At 36.9% G+C, this 17,662-nt stretch overlaps 1 protein-coding gene across 4 annotated transcripts in view; it reads right to left on the bottom strand.

Moving 5' to 3' along the window:
• Positions 1-4,612: 4,612 nt before the first annotated feature.
• Positions 4,613-17,662, bottom strand: part of L2HGDH (L-2-hydroxyglutarate dehydrogenase) — a 57,016-nt gene continuing 43,966 nt past the window's right edge. For 2 of the 4 annotated variants that reach the window (XM_036917243.2, XM_036917257.2), the window contains exons 7-10: positions 16,796-16,963; positions 15,737-15,894; positions 14,500-14,631; positions 4,613-6,687 (exon numbers count right to left, since the gene is read on the bottom strand). In XM_036917243.2, coding sequence (XP_036773138.2) covers positions 6,492-6,687; positions 14,500-14,631; positions 15,737-15,894; positions 16,796-16,963 — 654 coding nt within the window. In that variant the 3' untranslated portion in view covers positions 4,613-6,491. The remainder of the gene's footprint in view (positions 6,688-14,499; positions 14,632-15,736; positions 15,895-16,795; positions 16,964-17,662) is intronic. The other 2 variants (XM_036917248.2, XM_057488475.1) reach the window with 2 other exon arrangements.

Below are 17,662 nucleotides of genomic sequence, written 5' to 3'. Positions count from 1 at the left end.
GGCGGCGCCGGCTGGCGGGCGGTGGCTCCGGGGCAGCTTCTTCGGCCGCGGCGGCCTCGCGCGGAGTCCGCAGAGGAAGCGCAGCTGCCCGGGAGCCCAGGCGACCCCGGGCTGCGACCGAGGCTGGCCTCCTTTCCCCGAGGCGCTGGCCCGCTCCTCGGGAGGCTCCTCCTCCTTTGTCTGGGTTCGCAGCCCAGCAGGGGTACAGCTGGCCTCGCCCCTGCTCTGACTCCCGCTACAGCCGCGACCGGCGGAGAGCAGCGGCGGCGGCTGCGGCTAGTCTTCTCATCGCCTCATCCCCGCCCTCCCAACTTGCAACGCTGCCCGGCCCACCCGAGTCGCCTCCAAAGGCCCTGGGGACCGACCCGGCGTGCGCGTCGGGCGAGCGAGCCACCGCCGCCGCCCCTTCAGCCGCGCACTGCGCCCCGGGGCGGCAGCCGAGCTCCGGGTTCCAGCAGTCGCGGCTCGGCCCGCCCCCTCGGCCCGGCGCTCAGTATCCCAGGTCGCTCGAGCAGCCTGGCGCGGAGCATGCGCGCCGAGGAGCCGGCAGAGGCGCCAGCCCGGCGCTGGGGTGCAGAGGCACGCGGGTCAGCACCGCGAGTCTGCCTTTCCCGAGCACTTGCTGTTCTCCCGAGGACTGCCTGTTCCAGACAGACGCTCCCTCCTCTTGACCTTCCCAGACAGTCCCGACTCTGGGTGACTGAGCGTCTCGAGCCCCAGGACTGCAGTAGTGGGAAACAGTATAGAGATGTGGAAAGGGATAGACAACATTTTAACGTATTTGTGTTCTACGTGGTCATTCTGTGTGTAGGAGATAGTAACTGTTTCAGAGAGTGGTGTTCTGGGGACTGGAGGTGAGGCGTGGAAAGGCCTTAGCACACAACGGCCAGAAAAGCCCCAAGACAGTGTTAATAAGCTTTAACTTAAAGGTCCTTCACTTGCACAAGCCCTTGTGTGTTCACTAAATCATGTTATTTTTGTAAAACATTCCAAAGATATTTTGAATTGTTTTCCTAATGGTGTCTCAAACTTGTAGGCATCAGGTACCACGAAACCTGGATCTGCCCTTTTGGGGCCCAGCCATACTCATTAGCAGCCCCAAAAACATCCCCATACCTTAACCTTCCCTGACTTGAAGAGGCATAGACTCTTTCTTACTAGCAAAAATTTCATCCCTCTAAAGATACTAGGCACATGAATTACAACAGATTGTTACCAGCCACCGGCAGTGAGAAAGGGAAAAGAAAAACGGTGCAAAAAAAATAAGTCTGCACCATACTTCAGTTCCAGGATCAGCAGTTGAGCAATTATCCTTTTCCAAAGCATGCACCATTTTGTCATTTTGGCAAAACCATAATCGCAGAGTTGAAAAGAGATACCATATTTCTAATCCAAGTGTTAGGCTGGAGAAAGGCAAACAGAACAGAGAGATGCCATAGGGGGAGAACAGACCAGACCCCAAAGTCCGTGCCGTATATGGAAAGGGCACAGCTCTTCCTGAATTCCATCCTGATGTGCCAAGACCTGGATGTCAGCCTCCTCCCTCTTGGAAGGAAAAAAGTTTCTAGTTGACTATTAAGTCACCTGTGGCCAATCATACCTCTCAACACCCCCCTAAGATAGTTTGCCCACTCCTCCCCCTCCTAATCCCTTATAAGCGCCCCACTTCCCTAACCGGGCGTGACTTCTCTGGCCTCAGGCAAGAAGGCCATAGAACCTCACCCGGGGGTATTTAAATAAATTATCTGGCCCTTTGTTGCCTCTCTTTGCCTGCTTATTCAGGCTAGAATTTATCTTACACCAAGTATCCACTGAATCAAGAATTTCTCCTAATAAATGGTCACATCCACATTCCCACGTACTCAAGATAAAAGATAGTGAAATGCTTGTATTGCTCAAATTAATTTTTCAATGATGGCAAAGACTTTGGCTTATTTAGTCTATGTTTATTTTTCTCTCCTCTTCCAACTCCAGATATAAACTACTAGGATGTCAAACTACTAGACTATGACTATATTTTCTTACAGGAGAATAAAGTTGTTGGTGGGAAGTTTCATTCTTGGTGGAGGATATTGGAAGCCTTTTCTGGGTCCAGTCTAGCCTGAAGACATTTTTATTTAGCCAACGCTGTACTTAAAAATTTTTAATTGTTAACATTTTAAAATCAAGGAATTTCATATAAAAATCTGGATTTCCAGCTTCTTTTAACAAAGATCTGGCAACAGTGGGCCCTGCTGCATTCCTGCAAGGGAATAACCAGCAGGTGGTGGGTAGTAGCTGCCTTCTTTAGAAAAGTATGCCATCCCATTTCCAGTTGGCTATACTCACCACCTGGCACTCTTCACCCTTTTATGTAACCTGCCTAGTCTCTGCAGGCATGAGTTGTGATCACTGGGGCAGGCAAACAGAAACATGATCCACTTGCATATGGAGGATAATCCAAGAATGACACCAGTGAAGTTTTCCCAACCAAATGGGCCACCCCAGAAAAAAAAATGGATTGATAACCCACCCTTTATACTAGGTTAAATTTCAGATGTGTCAAAATTTAATTGGAAAAAAAAAAGCATAATTATAATTTCAGAGCTCAAAAGACCTTTCTACTATGACATAAAATCTACAAGATTGATAAATTCTATTGTTAAAAAGGGATGAAAAAAAACACAAGCTAAGCAAAAAGGCAATGACAAAATAATAAAAATATTTGCAACTCATTTCAAGAGTTAATTTCCCTAATACTCAATATCTAAAAGAGTTCCTACAAATTAAAAAGACTAAAACTCAATGAGAAAAAAAAAAGGATAAAGGATCTGAAAAGATAGTTTATGGAAAAGGGAATGTAAATGCCTCTTAAACAGTAAAGATGTTCAACTTTACTCATATTACAAAAAGTGCAAATTTAAATTGTATTTTTCACCTATTAGGATATCAAAGATATCATTTTTCACCTTTTAGGATAGCAAAAATCAAAAGTTTGATTATACACTATGATACAGTATAGGGAAACTGGTACTCTAGTATTAGTGAGAATGTAAATTGATTAACCTCCATCAAGGCAACTTGAAAATATCACAATTTCGATCCAACCAGCAAATTCTAGGAATATGTCTTGTAGGTATATTTGCTCTTATGTGAAATGACTTAGCAAAGGTTATTCACTGCAGTATTGTTATAGCAAAAACAAAACAAAAAACACCCTGGAAATAAACAATTTAAATACTCATCATTAAGAATAAGGGAGTACATCAACAAATAACTTTAAATCCATAGGATGGAAACTATAAAGTCATTTAAAGAGTACCAGGCCAATTGAACATTCTCTAATATACATTGCAAATTGAAAAGAACAAGATGTATGATATAATATGAAGAGTATTCTATTACTTGTTTTTAAAAGAATGTAGGCCATTATTTGCTGTATATAAATACAATCTCTCTGTAAGACCACCTAAGACATTGACAATTTTTGTTGCCTCAAGAATGAGAACTGGGTGGATGGAGGGATGACTTTTCACTGCATACCTTTTTGTAGCTTTTGAATTTCCAATCATATGAATATTATACTTATTCAAAACACTGATTAAAAGTCATTTTTAATGAAAAATTTCCAACCTCATTATAAACACTTGCTTCAAGTGTTAAAAAATGCAAATATTAAACAAACTGATACTGTAAGAGGGCCTATATATATATATATAAAAGCTCAATCATAAATCTTAGAATATGCTGTATTAATAATTTAACATAGTAATTTTATTTTTTAGACTTTAGAATAGCTTGTAAGAGATAACTTGAATGGTCTGAGCACATCTCAAAATTTAAAAGGCAGTTAAAATTTTACCACTAATACTCTCCCACTGGAAAACATTTCAAGGGCTTATTTAACATTCCTCCCATTTATCCTCTCCTACTTCCTCAATTTATTTCAAGCTACGAGCACTGCCAGTCAGTAGCAAACCAAAGCAATGCCACAGGAAACAATAAATGTCATTGTCACTCACTTTCATGATTTGTTGTTGTAGCTAACTCTGGTCCTCCTAACAGTCCACCTGCTGGAAGGAAGTTGGAGCAGAAAGCACTCCACAGATTTTTATCAAATTTCTTTGATTCTTATCAAAGAAAAAAATGATATCTTTGATATCCTAAAATCCTTATGAGAGGTTCATGTCCAAAACCCTAACCCCCTGGTAAGAGACAGTATGTCAAAATGTCTTCCTAAGAGAAACTACAATTTTGTATGAAATTCTAAAAGATCATTTATTGGATCCTCCTCCCTTCAAAAAAGCACTGTGTATGTATATGTTATGTACATTTTGACATGGAACAGAAATAATGTTTCCTGGTGCTTTGGGATATGAAGATGACAAGGAGGTGAGCCAGATTGCCACCGCTACCAGATGGAAAGCCATTTTTGTAAGTGGGGAAGTGCTCCACTTTTTACCCCAAATATGCACTACTCTACATCATTTTTGTGTTATACATACACAGATACAGAAGAGCTTTTTTTTTTTTACGATTGGGTCCTACTTAAAGCTATGATAATTCATGTTTTACACAAAAAAATTTGAGTCAGTTTTTATGAAACTAGAAATTATATTTACAACACCAAGGGTCATTAAAATATTTTTAATAATCAATACACATTTTCTTCTCTCAGAAATACACAAAATGTTTAAATATTATATCATTACACAACAAAACCCTACTGATATAAAATGTTTTACACACAGACTAGCTTGCACATTCAAAACACTTACAGTAACTTTTTTCACTTATATTTTTGGAGGTATAGTACAGACCCAAACAAAATGAACTTCGCTTTAATTAGGACAGTTATATTTGTAATTTCAGTCTTTCACAGCTTAGTGTATATGTAATCTTACTGTTGATGAAATAGAGAATTGTAACATTTTCTGTCTCTTAATAGTCTTGTAATGAAACAGAAAAATATCTTGTGTGTCACATTATCTTGGAGGAATCAGTTGTTATGAAGAACCATTAGGGCTTGTTTCTTCTGTGAATGGTTTCTAAATGCTTTCAATATGCTCATCCCAAATGTCAAATAATTGCCTAATCTATTTACCTGGGATGTGCTACTTCTTGAACATGAGCTGATGATGTGTAGCCTTCCAAATTAATGGATGAGGTAGCTCAAACAGTGTAATCACTGAGGCTTGAAGTGAAAAGAAAGAAAACAGAAAGGATTTTCCAGTCAACCAAAATGCATATCCTTCTTATTCATCCATTACACATCTTTGGAGAGATAAGAGGAAAGAAAAAATGGAAAGGGGGAGATTAATCCTGAGATAGTGTTATGAGGGAATGGATGACAATACCTCACCTAAATGGTGGTTCTACAACAAAAGTTTCCCCAATCAGTAGGCTGCCATATTCTCATTTATATTTCTATTTTCCAACTATCTGAACTGCAAGAATAATTTCAACAGATATTACACACATATATACAGTATATACAGTATGGCACTGGGCAACAATTTAAAATACTCATGAAGTACACATGAACATAAGGCACTTCTGCGGTTTACAAAAGTGAATGCCTTGAAGTTAGGTATTTCCTACAAAAGAAGTATTATAATAGTTCACAGGATCCCTGAAAAACCAAGTGGGCATGAATCATTAGTGATCTTGGCCAACATCTGAGAACCGTGGTGTGACTGAAGAACAGAGATATAAGGTATTTATGATTTTTAAAACTGTATATTAGTGGTAGGATTCTAAAACTGCTCTCATAAAAACCTATCAGTTCGAAGTTCTTTCAGTTTCCCAACCACAGAAGACTAAAAAGTTGGCAACAATCACTCATACTGTATGTACTATTTGGATTTAGTGGTGACACCACACCACATCAGTTACAAAGACACTGGGAATAATAAAGGCTTTGTATTTCTTTTGCAAAGCTATTTCCTACAAATATTATATAGCTAATTTAGAACCTTATGCCAACTACTTAAAAATGTGAAATGTCTTGGATTTTCTTTAAGCCAAGAATTTAAAATTCTCACATACAAATATAGTTGCTCTAAGTAATGAGATATTTTCTATGACTCTTCAAAATTAAAAAGAAGTTTGCAATCTACAATATACTGTATTTTCTTGTCTAGGAGAGACAAAAAAGCTTAGATATCATAAAACCAAAAAGTTAAGAGAATAACCAATTCTTTATACTATCATATCCAGAAATTTTTTAAAAGCCAGATCTCTAGATCATGGTTGATAAGGACAGATTATTAACAAAGTCAGGGATTCAAGACAGATACAACTGTACTTTGTCTCTTCATTCAGAAAGTAAAAGAACATGGACTCTAAAAAATTATTTCTATGTTCATCATTTTAACAATTCAGTGGCTATCTAAATGGGATACCTAAAATTGAGATTTTCAAATCATTTTTCTTAAAATTAAAGAAAGTAATTAGTACATTCTTGTTGCTGAATGTGGAGATTAAAATGCATACCTATCTCCTTTCATTATTTACAATTTAAATCTTTGTTGGACTTCATCTGCAATCATTCCAGAAATTGCAAGGCAAGAAGTGGCAGCAGGGGAAGGTGCATTTCTCACATGAAGAATGCGATTTCCAATATCCCCAACTCCTCCATCAAATACAAAATCTTCCACCAGATTCCCCTCTCTGTCCAGGGCTTGAGCTCTTACTCCAGCTGGACCTCTGCAAAAGCAAGTGTGGTAGTCAACTAACTGGAACAGATAAGACACTCTATAAGTCAGTGGTTTCAAAGTATTCTTAAAGCAATAGAGTCTTTCTTCTTCTAAATTAACAATTATGTGGAAACCCAACGGTCTGTATTTAGCCAAAGGCTCTCAGTTATAACATGTTAAACTTATATCCTTAGCCTGGAGCATAATACTTGACACAACTGTGTCAATAAATACTTGTCAAATGAACACACAAATGGACAAGTTACTTATAAATATCCATTCCTTCTAAAAGTAGAGGATAAAGCCACATTTAATTAGAATAAATGCATTTTTATTTAAATTTGTAGAATGAATTTATTTTTAAAAATCAGTGGGAATAATAAGGCTTTTCTGAACTAATACAAAACAATAAAAGCAGGAGATACATGCCAGTCATATTCTCATATCCACTATAGAATTCTATCTACTTTTGCACTCTGTTTTGATTGTACACTATTAAAATTTATGGAGAAAAATATTTGCCAATGGCAACAAGTTCTTGTTTTGTAGTTTGCTTTTATTTTTAACAGTTTAGTCTCCACTGTCAGGATAACTTCTTTTTGTAATTGAAGTATCATTAATATACAATATTATATTGATTTCAAGTATACAACACAGTGATTCAACAGTGACATACATTATTCAATCCTCATCCTAACTAGTGCAGTTACTTTCTGTCAGAAAGATATTTTGGAAGTACTGACTATATTTTCCATCCCTGTGCCCACCTTATGAATTAGAAGGATAATTTTCAATTAATAAAATAGAGATGACAGGAAAAGCACAAAAATGAATTAACTTGGCACATTAATACAGTAAGAACCTTTACTACTTATAGTTCTGTTTTATAACAGAAGCTCACAAATTAGGTCTTTGTCTTAGTTTTTAAAATAGTTAAGAATTACAGATGAAATTTGAAAAAAACATTTTTGGAATTCAGAAGTACCTCCTTTGAAACTGTTCAAGAAAACTCAGTTTGAAAAGAGCTGCCTACACACACCACCAAAACTCAAGAAATAAGGCAATGATATTAAACATTTTTATTGATTTGGACCAATACAGATAAGCACTTGAAGATACAAAGAAAATATACTGCCCTCTAAGACCTTAGCCTGGCTGAGGAGAGATAATGATAAGAGCTATTATTTACTAAGTGCTTCCTCTGTACTAGGATTTCCAATTCTTAGGCTGATACAGCTTATATTTAATAGCAAAGAAACACAGAGAGATTAAGTAACTTGCCTGATGTTACACAGCTTTACTGTTCATTTGTAAAGACATAAATAAGAAGTGAAAGCTTCTTTAACAAAGGTAAGTTATCTGCCCCAAAGAAGCTTCAGGGAATCTACACAGACTTTTGAGCTACAAAAATTTCCAAGTATGAATTAGGTACAACACTTAGAACACAACAAAGATGGAATGGACTGAAACTGAAATTTCTTTGGGTACATATCAGTGTATCAGAATATGTGGTCCATTTTGGTACATGCTGTATTTGTAGCTTACCTCCTCCACTCATCAAAGCAGCATTCCTCCCACTTTTCTTGAACAATGCTGCTGTTGCTATTGAGAGCATCTCTCTGAGTTTTCCTGTTCCTCTTATCTGGTAGAAAGCCAACTTGTAGGAGACATACAGTGGCATAACTAGCCACTGATGCTGAGTGTTCAAAGTAACTTCCTCTCTACCCAGGTTTAATTAGCACATCCCCCACCTTCCTCCTTCTAAGCAAACAGAAGCTAATACTGATTAACTAGTTACAAATATGTCTATACTTAATTCTCTTACAAACACCAACTATGTTCTCAATGTCCTCTATGCTCCTGCATAAGTATTCAAAACCTGTAATTCAAACTTTAAGAAAGTTTTTCACAATATACAATATTGATTTTTTCTAAGGATATCACTTTAGTTCAAACTAAAGTAACTATTTAACATGAAATATTTAAATTACCAAATTCTTTATGTTCCCTATTCAGCACTCAATGCAACTTCAGGGTTTTTCTTTGCATGTTTACATATAGGCATTCCCCTTAAGAATACCTCAGCTTGAGATGAGTATTATCATTTATAATTTGAAATTTCAGGTAAGATAAACCATAAATGTCTTGAGGACCAGGACAGCATCTTTGTACAACACCAGTACATCACCCCTATGTCTAGATTTGTGCCTTGTACATAGTAAGTATTCAGTACAGCTAGAAACTTCTCATTTTTAACTTCTAATTCTTTAAAATCCTATTGTAATAGCTGAAATAATAAACAATTCAGCAAACTTACTATTTGTGAATTCAGCTACATTTAATTGTTTAGTGCCATCTGTAGTCATCTATTTTGCTATATTTGTAGCAAAATTTAATGGGAATATATATCCTAGACCTTCACTATGTCCACAAACAGGTGAGTATATAAGCAATGGCATTCATTCAACTGAGAAAGCTGTATTCACTGCTCTATTGTTCTGTGCCAGGCATTATCCTTTGTGCTGGAAAACAACTACTAAACACTACAGCTGACCTCCTTGGCCAATTCCAAATAGGGCAGTTTAGTATTTCATAAAACTCATCAGGGGATCTACTGTTAATCTAAAAATAGAGGCTCATGTGAACATATTTAAACTGGAAGTGCTGGTATGGGGAAAGTAAGCCACTCCATCTTAATTTCCAAAGATGAGGAAGGGGTCTATTTGTTACAAATCTTCAACCTAACTGGATTGTGACAATAGAACATGGTTTTCTCTACCCAGTTTTCAAATTCTGCTGATAATTTGGTTTAGGGCCTAGAACATTTTGAACCTTTGTAAAATCTTTTGTGAGAGCTTGAATAATACATGCATGTTCTATACATCCATTAAATCAAGTGTTTTAATTGTACTATTCAAATCTTCTAATATTTAATGTTTGATCTATCTTCTAGCAACGGACATATCTTAAAATCATCCACCACAATTGTGAATTGGTTGCTTTCATCCTGCAGTTATGTCAGTTTCTGCTTTCTGTATTTCATAGCTCTGTTATAATATGCAGAAGTTTTTTAGTGACTCTTTATCTCTAATAATTTTTGCCTTAAAGTGCATTTTATCTGAAATGAGCCCCAAACTCATCTTTCCTCTAATAACCATTTGTCTATGACACAGATGGATTTTTAAAATCCAACCTGACAACCACTGTCTTAACAATTAAGTACATTTACAAATGTTGTAATCACTGATATTTTTTATTTCTACCATGTTTTCTATGCTATTAAACCTGATTTTTCTGGGGTTTTCCCATCTCATTTCTTGACCTACTGGGTTTGCTAGTCCTTTTTCCTTCTCTATTGGTTTAGAAATTATATAATCTAATTCCATTCTTCTATTTCATTTGTTTATTCATATGGGATGCATTATGCATACCGAATTTTATGGCTTTTTATCAATTCTAGGAAATTCTCAAATATTCCTCTCCAATACTGTCTCTTCTCAATTTCTCTAGAACTCCTATTAGACATAGGCTGGAATCTTCTTGTTTTCTTCTCCATGTTTTTAAATTTCCACATGATGCATCTTTATCTTGTAACACTGTTCTTTAAAATCTTCAGATTTATCCCCCAAATTACTCATTTTCTTTTTTAAGTAGGTCTAACCAGCAGTCAACTTAGTCATTTGAATTTTAAAATCTAAGAACTGTATTTTTCATTCCTAGAAATTCTAATTAGTTGGTTTCCAAATTTGCCTAGTCTTTTTTTGTCTCATTCTTTTTTGATATTTTCCATTCCCTTTTATTTTTAACTCATTGGGTTATTTTACAATTTCTAATTTTACTATTATCCAAAGTTATTAGGGGTCCAAATCAAGTATTAATTCTCCTTACTCTTATTATGGTGCTTTGTGACTTTTGACTGTGAATTCCGATTCAGCAGGCATTATCTTCGGGAACACTGAAAGGGTGGGGGTGAGGCTATGTCCCTCTACAGGAGTTTTACATTTGTTTCTGTCAGGAGCTCCAGGGGTATTACCATCCTGAGAGCACTTTGTTTTTAATGGAAAATTTTTAACATGTACACAAGTGAGCAGTACAATGAACTGCCATATATATGTATTTAATGTCAACAATAATTAACACGCAGCCAGTCTTGTTCATCTGTATCTCCATCTACTGTCCACATCTCCCCACTAGATTACTTTAGAGCAAACCCCAGATGGCATATAATTTCCCTTCAATGTATATTTCTTTTAAAGGATTCTTAAAAATAATAACAACACGTAATAATTGCTTAGTATCAACAATACTAAGTCTGTGGTCAAATTACCCTGCTTTTTACTCTCTCTAATTTGCTTAGAGTGCAAGAGAAAGGGAGAAATGGTTAGTTTGAAGTAGGATCCAAACAAGTCTGGATCTACTTTTTAAGTTAATTTCTCAGCTTAAGGTTGCTAGATCAAGGTAGTGGCATAAATTCAAACACCAAGCACTTGTGAAGGTGGGCCCAGGGTTCTACATTTTTAGGACAGACAGAATTCTTTAATATTTCTAGCACCAAGGGTAATTTTTTTTTCTAGACTTCTTTCTCACTGAAGATGTAGTGCTTCAAAAGTCCCTACCTTTATATAGGGGTGTCAGTTCCAACTTTTTACCTTTTACAGACCCAAGGTCTCCTTTCTAGCACTTGAGTGGCAGTTAAAATACAGCTTCTTAAAATTTTATATCTTGTTTTATGTGGTGGACACATGTTTATACAATTACCAAAGTTCACTGAGCACTTATGACCTGCACATTATTATATGTAAATCAGTTAAAAATAAAAACACCAATTAAAAATAAAACTCAATTGTATTTATAACAAAACCAGCAAATCCTCGCTACCCCTCCAGGATAGCATCAGTGCCAAATCCTCTTAATACCTGTGTTTTCACTTTCCTCCTTATTTTTGCTTCTTGGATGTCTTTTACTTTCTTACACTCTCAGCTCTATATATTTCAAACGATTTTTATTATATTTTCTATAGACAGTATTTTGCAGTGTGAGGGTCACCAAATTATCTAGACTAGTGGTTTTCAACCAAGGGAGATATTTGCCCCCTAGAGGACATTTGACAATGTCTGGAGGCATTCTTGGTTACCTTAACTAGAGGAGTACTACTGGCTTCTGGTTGGCAATGGGCCAGGGGTGCTGCTAAGTACCCTGCAATGAACGGGATAGTCTCCCACAACAAAACATTACTTGACCCTAAATTTCAATAATGCCAATATTGAGATACCTGATCTAGATCACTTTTATAGTAGGAATGTTTGGCGTTCACCTTTGCATTTCACAGTGACATAGTGTAGTCTTTAGCTATCACTCATGATGAAACCATCTTGCCTGAAAATTTATTCTAAAATTCTACAAATATGAAATTTTTCAAAATAAACTGTAGGAAAAAGAGGTGATTTTGACATATATGTCTTCAACTTTTACACCCTTTTAATGTTAACAGACACCCACTACTGCTAGATTACCATGTCAAAATTAATCACAGAAAAAATTAAAGGGATTTTAGTAAATTAAGAACCTTAGAGATCATCATTTAACAATGAGAAGTTCGTACTCCTAATGCATATATTTGAAAGATTATAACTTTACATTCCAATCTTGTCACTAGCAAGTTAGGCCCAAAATGCTCTGGCTAGGCAATGAGGAGTCAAGCTGAATGCCCTTTGGTGGTTACTACAATTTAAAGATACCATCCAGAGCTAAACATCTCACTGAAAGTGCTGCTTCGGTCCTCTTTTACTATCTAAAACTGCTTAATGCTTCTGTTGCAGTTTAATGATAGAGCACTTATGGTTTTACTATACTGGGTTGCAAGATAGGCAGGACTTGCTCTTTAAAATGAGGGAAAGTCTATTTAAATTATTATTATCATTTAATATTTCAGGCATATAACAGAGTACAGAGAACAACATAATGGACACTTACTTTCTTGCCAAACAGCTTAAGAAATAAAGCATGATAGATATCACAGAAGCCCCCTGTGGAACTCTCTAGATACTATTCCCTTTTCTAACAGAGATAACCACTTTCCTGAATTAAATTTCTTCATTTCCATGCTTATTACATGTGCAATCCATAAACAATATATGGTGTTAAGTTTATATAAATGGTATAAAACATATCTTCTACAACTTCCTTTTTGTTATTGATTATTTCCTTCACTTAATAGCTATAGGAATCAAGGGAAGGAGTAAATGGAATTGCTGAATATGTTCACCTTCTCTATCTCCATTATCCGTGATGGGGTTGAATTTATCACCAAATGCACTGGCCTACAGTGCTGTATGCCCTTTCTTCTACCTGATAATGAAACTGATAACTGAAATTCACGCCCTTACACCCACAGACAGGAGTATTCACCAAAATCCACAAGCCCATAGTCTAGTTCTATCATATAAAATCTACTGGTCTAATGAGTTTTCCTCAGGTTCTAGGAAAGGGTGGTGATTATGGGTCATTAATTCACTACAACTGTTCACACACAGAATTCACTATGTCTACCTATTGTGTTTTCCGAGGAATATTAATAGCAGTAATAGACGCCAGATTTAACCAATCTATTTTCAGATATAAAACATAACAAGTCTACTAAAGCAGACCACTGAAAGCATAAAAGCTTTTATTTATATGTGAGTAAAAGAAAATAAAGCCTAGATATTTTTATCCCTTCCATTCTAGAAGGTGAATAGAGGGGTAAAAGAGAGAGTATAAAAACATTAACTGGGTTTTAATAGTTCTTCTAAGGATTCAAAGAGGCTGGCCTGATAATGACACATTAGAGTCAGATTTAGGCCAGTCCACTCCCCTAAGGGAGACAGCTGACATGATTATTGCTCTCTTTTTGGACATAGAATCAAGCCTGCTGACATTTTATACCAGGCAAGCTGAGCAGCTGTTACTGAGCAGACAGACACTTAGTGCCCTAGAGACTCATGGAGGGAGAGATTCATGGAAGTTGAGTACCTCTAAGTACACTGCCGATTAGGCCTAACAAATGGCTTGTTCAGAGAGGAAGGTGAATAAAAAATATCACCAAAGAAAAGAGAAAATAGGCTTGGGTGGTATTTAGGACAATCTACGGATCAAGTCCAGAAAGCCTTGTATGTGTAAAAGAAAAAAAAAATTTAAGTTGTCCTTCTTTTGCCCCACATCCCTGCAGCAAGGACTTAGATTCGTACCACACTACTTCCCACTTCTGTCTCCCAAGTAAACTCCAAGTGGAGTTGGACCCAAGAAAAGAGCAAAAATGGTAGCGAGGAAGCAAGGTAAGATGCCAGGTATAGGGGTGTGTTTCTAAAAGGTTGTAGGATTAATCAAAATATAAATTTTATGTATTTACTACCTAATTAGTTAAACATAGTGATCAATGATCTTATGTACAATTAAAGTCAGAAGGCTTTGGAATCACAAGAGTAAATGGCCAAGGAGATTAAAAATTTCAGGCAAGATGTTTTTATCATGAGTAATAGCTAGACACAAAGGCAAATGTGGCACCACAATACAGCTGCAACGGAGACTGCAGTGTAATGCCATAAGGTAGTCTAGGTAACTATACATGGACCTAGCTCAGGCACTAAGGGCCATGATGCCGCAGTGCCTAATACATGCACTGCAAAGGGAACTCAGCAACTTCTTGTGCAAAAGAGAGCACACACAGACTCGGTGAACACGCTCACTGCCTCTGGAAGTGTGCTTACAAATCACCATGTCAGAACCACCTCCCATGTTCACCTAGGTCATTACTATATTTATTATCCTTATGGCTTTTCCTTACCTAAGTATATCACTGATAGTAATTTCAGGGATAAACTTTTGAAGGTGCTTCACTGTTGCACTGAGGAAACAGGCTTTATACATTTCATTAACACCATAGGAGAAATTCTGGAACACCAGTTTAATCAAGCCACTGAAAGTAAAGCAAAGAAAATATTTATGAAAGAAAGGAATTCTTTATTACTATAAAACACATTTATAGTTATTAGGGTTTTTGGAGGGGGTTGTGGTTTTTTTTGTGGTTTTTTTTTGGTGGTGGAGTGGCACCACAGAAATCTGAGCAAAGTCAGGAAAACCACACAATAAAGGAAAACCAACTTTTGGGCAATACAGGAAGGAAACTTCATCAAAGGAAAACCTTCCAAACTCCAAATGTTAAGAAGCACCTTCCAAACTCAAATTCCCAGGGAATGCTGGTTTCAAACTGGGATCCTAGAAAGCCTGCCAACAGCAATTGTTAACATGCTTTCAGAACACAACTAAAAGGCTTTAACAGATCTTTAAACCAGGGCATAAAACAAGTAGGACATTTACCTTATTTTTCTTTGGTCAGCCAGAGGTGAGATACTCTAGTAGTGATTCTCAAGTGAGACTCTGCAGAGCCTACATATATATGTATTTTTATAAGCACACAAGCTGGGAAGCCCCATTCTAAAACTTCTGTTTTAGAATTTGTGGAGGGTGAAACTCAAGTATAGATTAAAAAGCTTTCTAGTAATTTTGATGTGAAACCCTCTAGAAAGCAATACAGCTAAAAGGACCAAATCACCTCATTGAATTATTTCTTAAAACAGTAAAGAATCTGTGATCCAGGTCAATGCTATGTGTTTTTAGTTTTTTGCAAAAGGAAACAACTTTGAGTATCAGGAATTTTTCTAGTGGTTTTCGAAATGATGGTGACTGGCTTTAAATGATCTTATCACAGTAAGTCATCAAAGGATTTTGCTGGAAACTTTTTTTTCAGACTCAATTAGGAGTTTAGCAAAACAAGACTGAAATTGTCAGATATGCTCTTGGTCTTGGGATTTTTAACCAAGACATCACCCTGGCTCAGCAGAATTTTCTTGAAGTAGTTAAAACATTATGCTTACTCTACAATGCTCTTAATTTGGAACAGTAAAAAAATCAATATACCAATCACAAATATGAGGATTTACCCATGATCAGAATGTTTAAAAAGAAATTCTCACATCAAAAATATAAGCACATAAAATCATTTTTTAAGTAAATCAGGTTACCTCTTGATTATTATATCCATAACATCTGTGGTACTGAAGTCAAAGGGTCTGTAGCCCTCTCTTTTAAAGGCAAGAACTGCATTGGGCCCTAGCCAAATATTGCCATCCATCCTTGGTGTGAAGTGAACTCCTAGGAAAGGAAACCTGCTATCTGGGACCTATGGATTTAATACAGCAAATAACTATTAGCCCTATTTTGTACTGCATTTTATTATGCCTGCAAATATTCAACTGGTAATATAAAACATTTTATTCCCATATATTTCTTCTGTATTACTTTTGATCTGTACAGAGATACACTTTTCTTTGTACATGCTTCTGCCTAGAAATACCACACAGGAAACAATGATGCTATTGACATTAGCACACATTGCCTCATCTATTCCTCTTTCTGGGTAAAGAAAAAATAAAAAGAACTTTCCTACTTTAGGTTATTCTCTGCCGCCATCCCCCACCCCTGCCCCCAACTAGGGATGTATGTGGTTGGCAAGTAAAATCACTTTCGTAGCACAGGCTTTTGTAAAGTGGTAATGTATCAGGTTGAAGCAGATGAAAAGGACGTTCTGGCAATGTCAAAAACATTAAATAGCTGAATACTGGCACTTTCATCTGGCTCAGCCTAGTAGTTCGAGACAGAAGAATGAACATTTCATTTAAACAGCTCTGTCTTCTACACCAAGAAACTACGAAGCGGCCACATCCCTTTTCTGCACCTATAGACAGTGAACTGAGAAAGAAGGAGGGGAAGGTGTCTACACATGCTTAAGGGAAAGCTCTCTTCTGAGTGCTCCTTCCACAAAAGACGAGGAAGAATCTGGTTCTTTCTTGATAACCCTTCCCATGGTACATGCATGCTTTCTGGAGCTATGTACTTGTGGGCAATTCATTATAATAACTATGATACCAGAATAAATATTTAGGGATTTAACCACAAAAGAAATAGGTAAAATGCTTGTACAAAAAGCTCTTCAAAATATCTCTTACTTCTGACCCAGGTAAAAGTTTTTGTTTTATTCCATTTTTGCCCATAACCATCTTGAGAAAGGTACGAAGGCCTACCGGATAAATATTTCCTTTTACAAGGTAGCTTTTTTCCGGCTTCAAGAGCAGGTAATCTCCCCGGAATGGTACAATTCGAGGATCGGGATTACAGCCACTCAACTCTGAAATGCGGTCTGAGTAAAGTCCCGCACATGTCACAACGTACTGACACTGAACTTCCTCTCCCTAATACAAAAGAAAAGAACAGTGGTTTGTAGGAAATAGACAGGAGAACAGGTCAGGGGTGGGGAGAATCAGATGATAAAAAAGACAGTAAGGGTACAGAAATGGAATTTTTTCTTTTTATTCCTTTTAAAAGAGGAAATTAAATACAATTATTAGCAAAATAAGTTCCTCAGCATTCAGGTAGCAGCTAGAAACAGGGTAGCGGCATGCAAGAGAATGTCACCTTAAATTTTGTACTTTAACTTATAGATACAACAGTTGACCTAGTGAGGACACTTACCAAGCTACACTCACACACACACACTGCTACTTTACTAGACCTAGCATGGAACTTAACTGTTTGTTGTAACAAGAAGCAAACTTCCTTTATATGGTCCACACCAATTTGGCAACCTCTTTATTTTGGACAGCTTCTCCTGTTTCATCTATGAATAACTACCCTGTTACTTTCAGGTTGCTTCACACTCAATAACCTTACTCAGTTCCAACTGTAACCTATTCACCGACCAATTTCTCCTTCCCGATTGATACCTGCTTTGCAAACTGAGGCTACTTTCAAAACCGCATTCATTCAATCCACATTTACTGAGAACACACACTATAGTCAAAGTTTACTTTAATGACTAAGAGACTGATAATCTTAAAGGGCTGTTGTATTTTCCCATAAACTTTGTGATTATCATCTGCATATTTTTAGCC

The sequence above is a fragment of the Manis pentadactyla genome, chromosome 11 (assembly GCF_030020395.1).
Source record: "Manis pentadactyla isolate mManPen7 chromosome 11, mManPen7.hap1, whole genome shotgun sequence".
Lineage (NCBI taxonomy): Eukaryota > Metazoa > Chordata > Mammalia > Pholidota > Manidae > Manis > Manis pentadactyla.
Note: the sequence above shows the minus strand (reverse complement) of the source record. Positions and strands in the feature narration are given on the sequence as shown.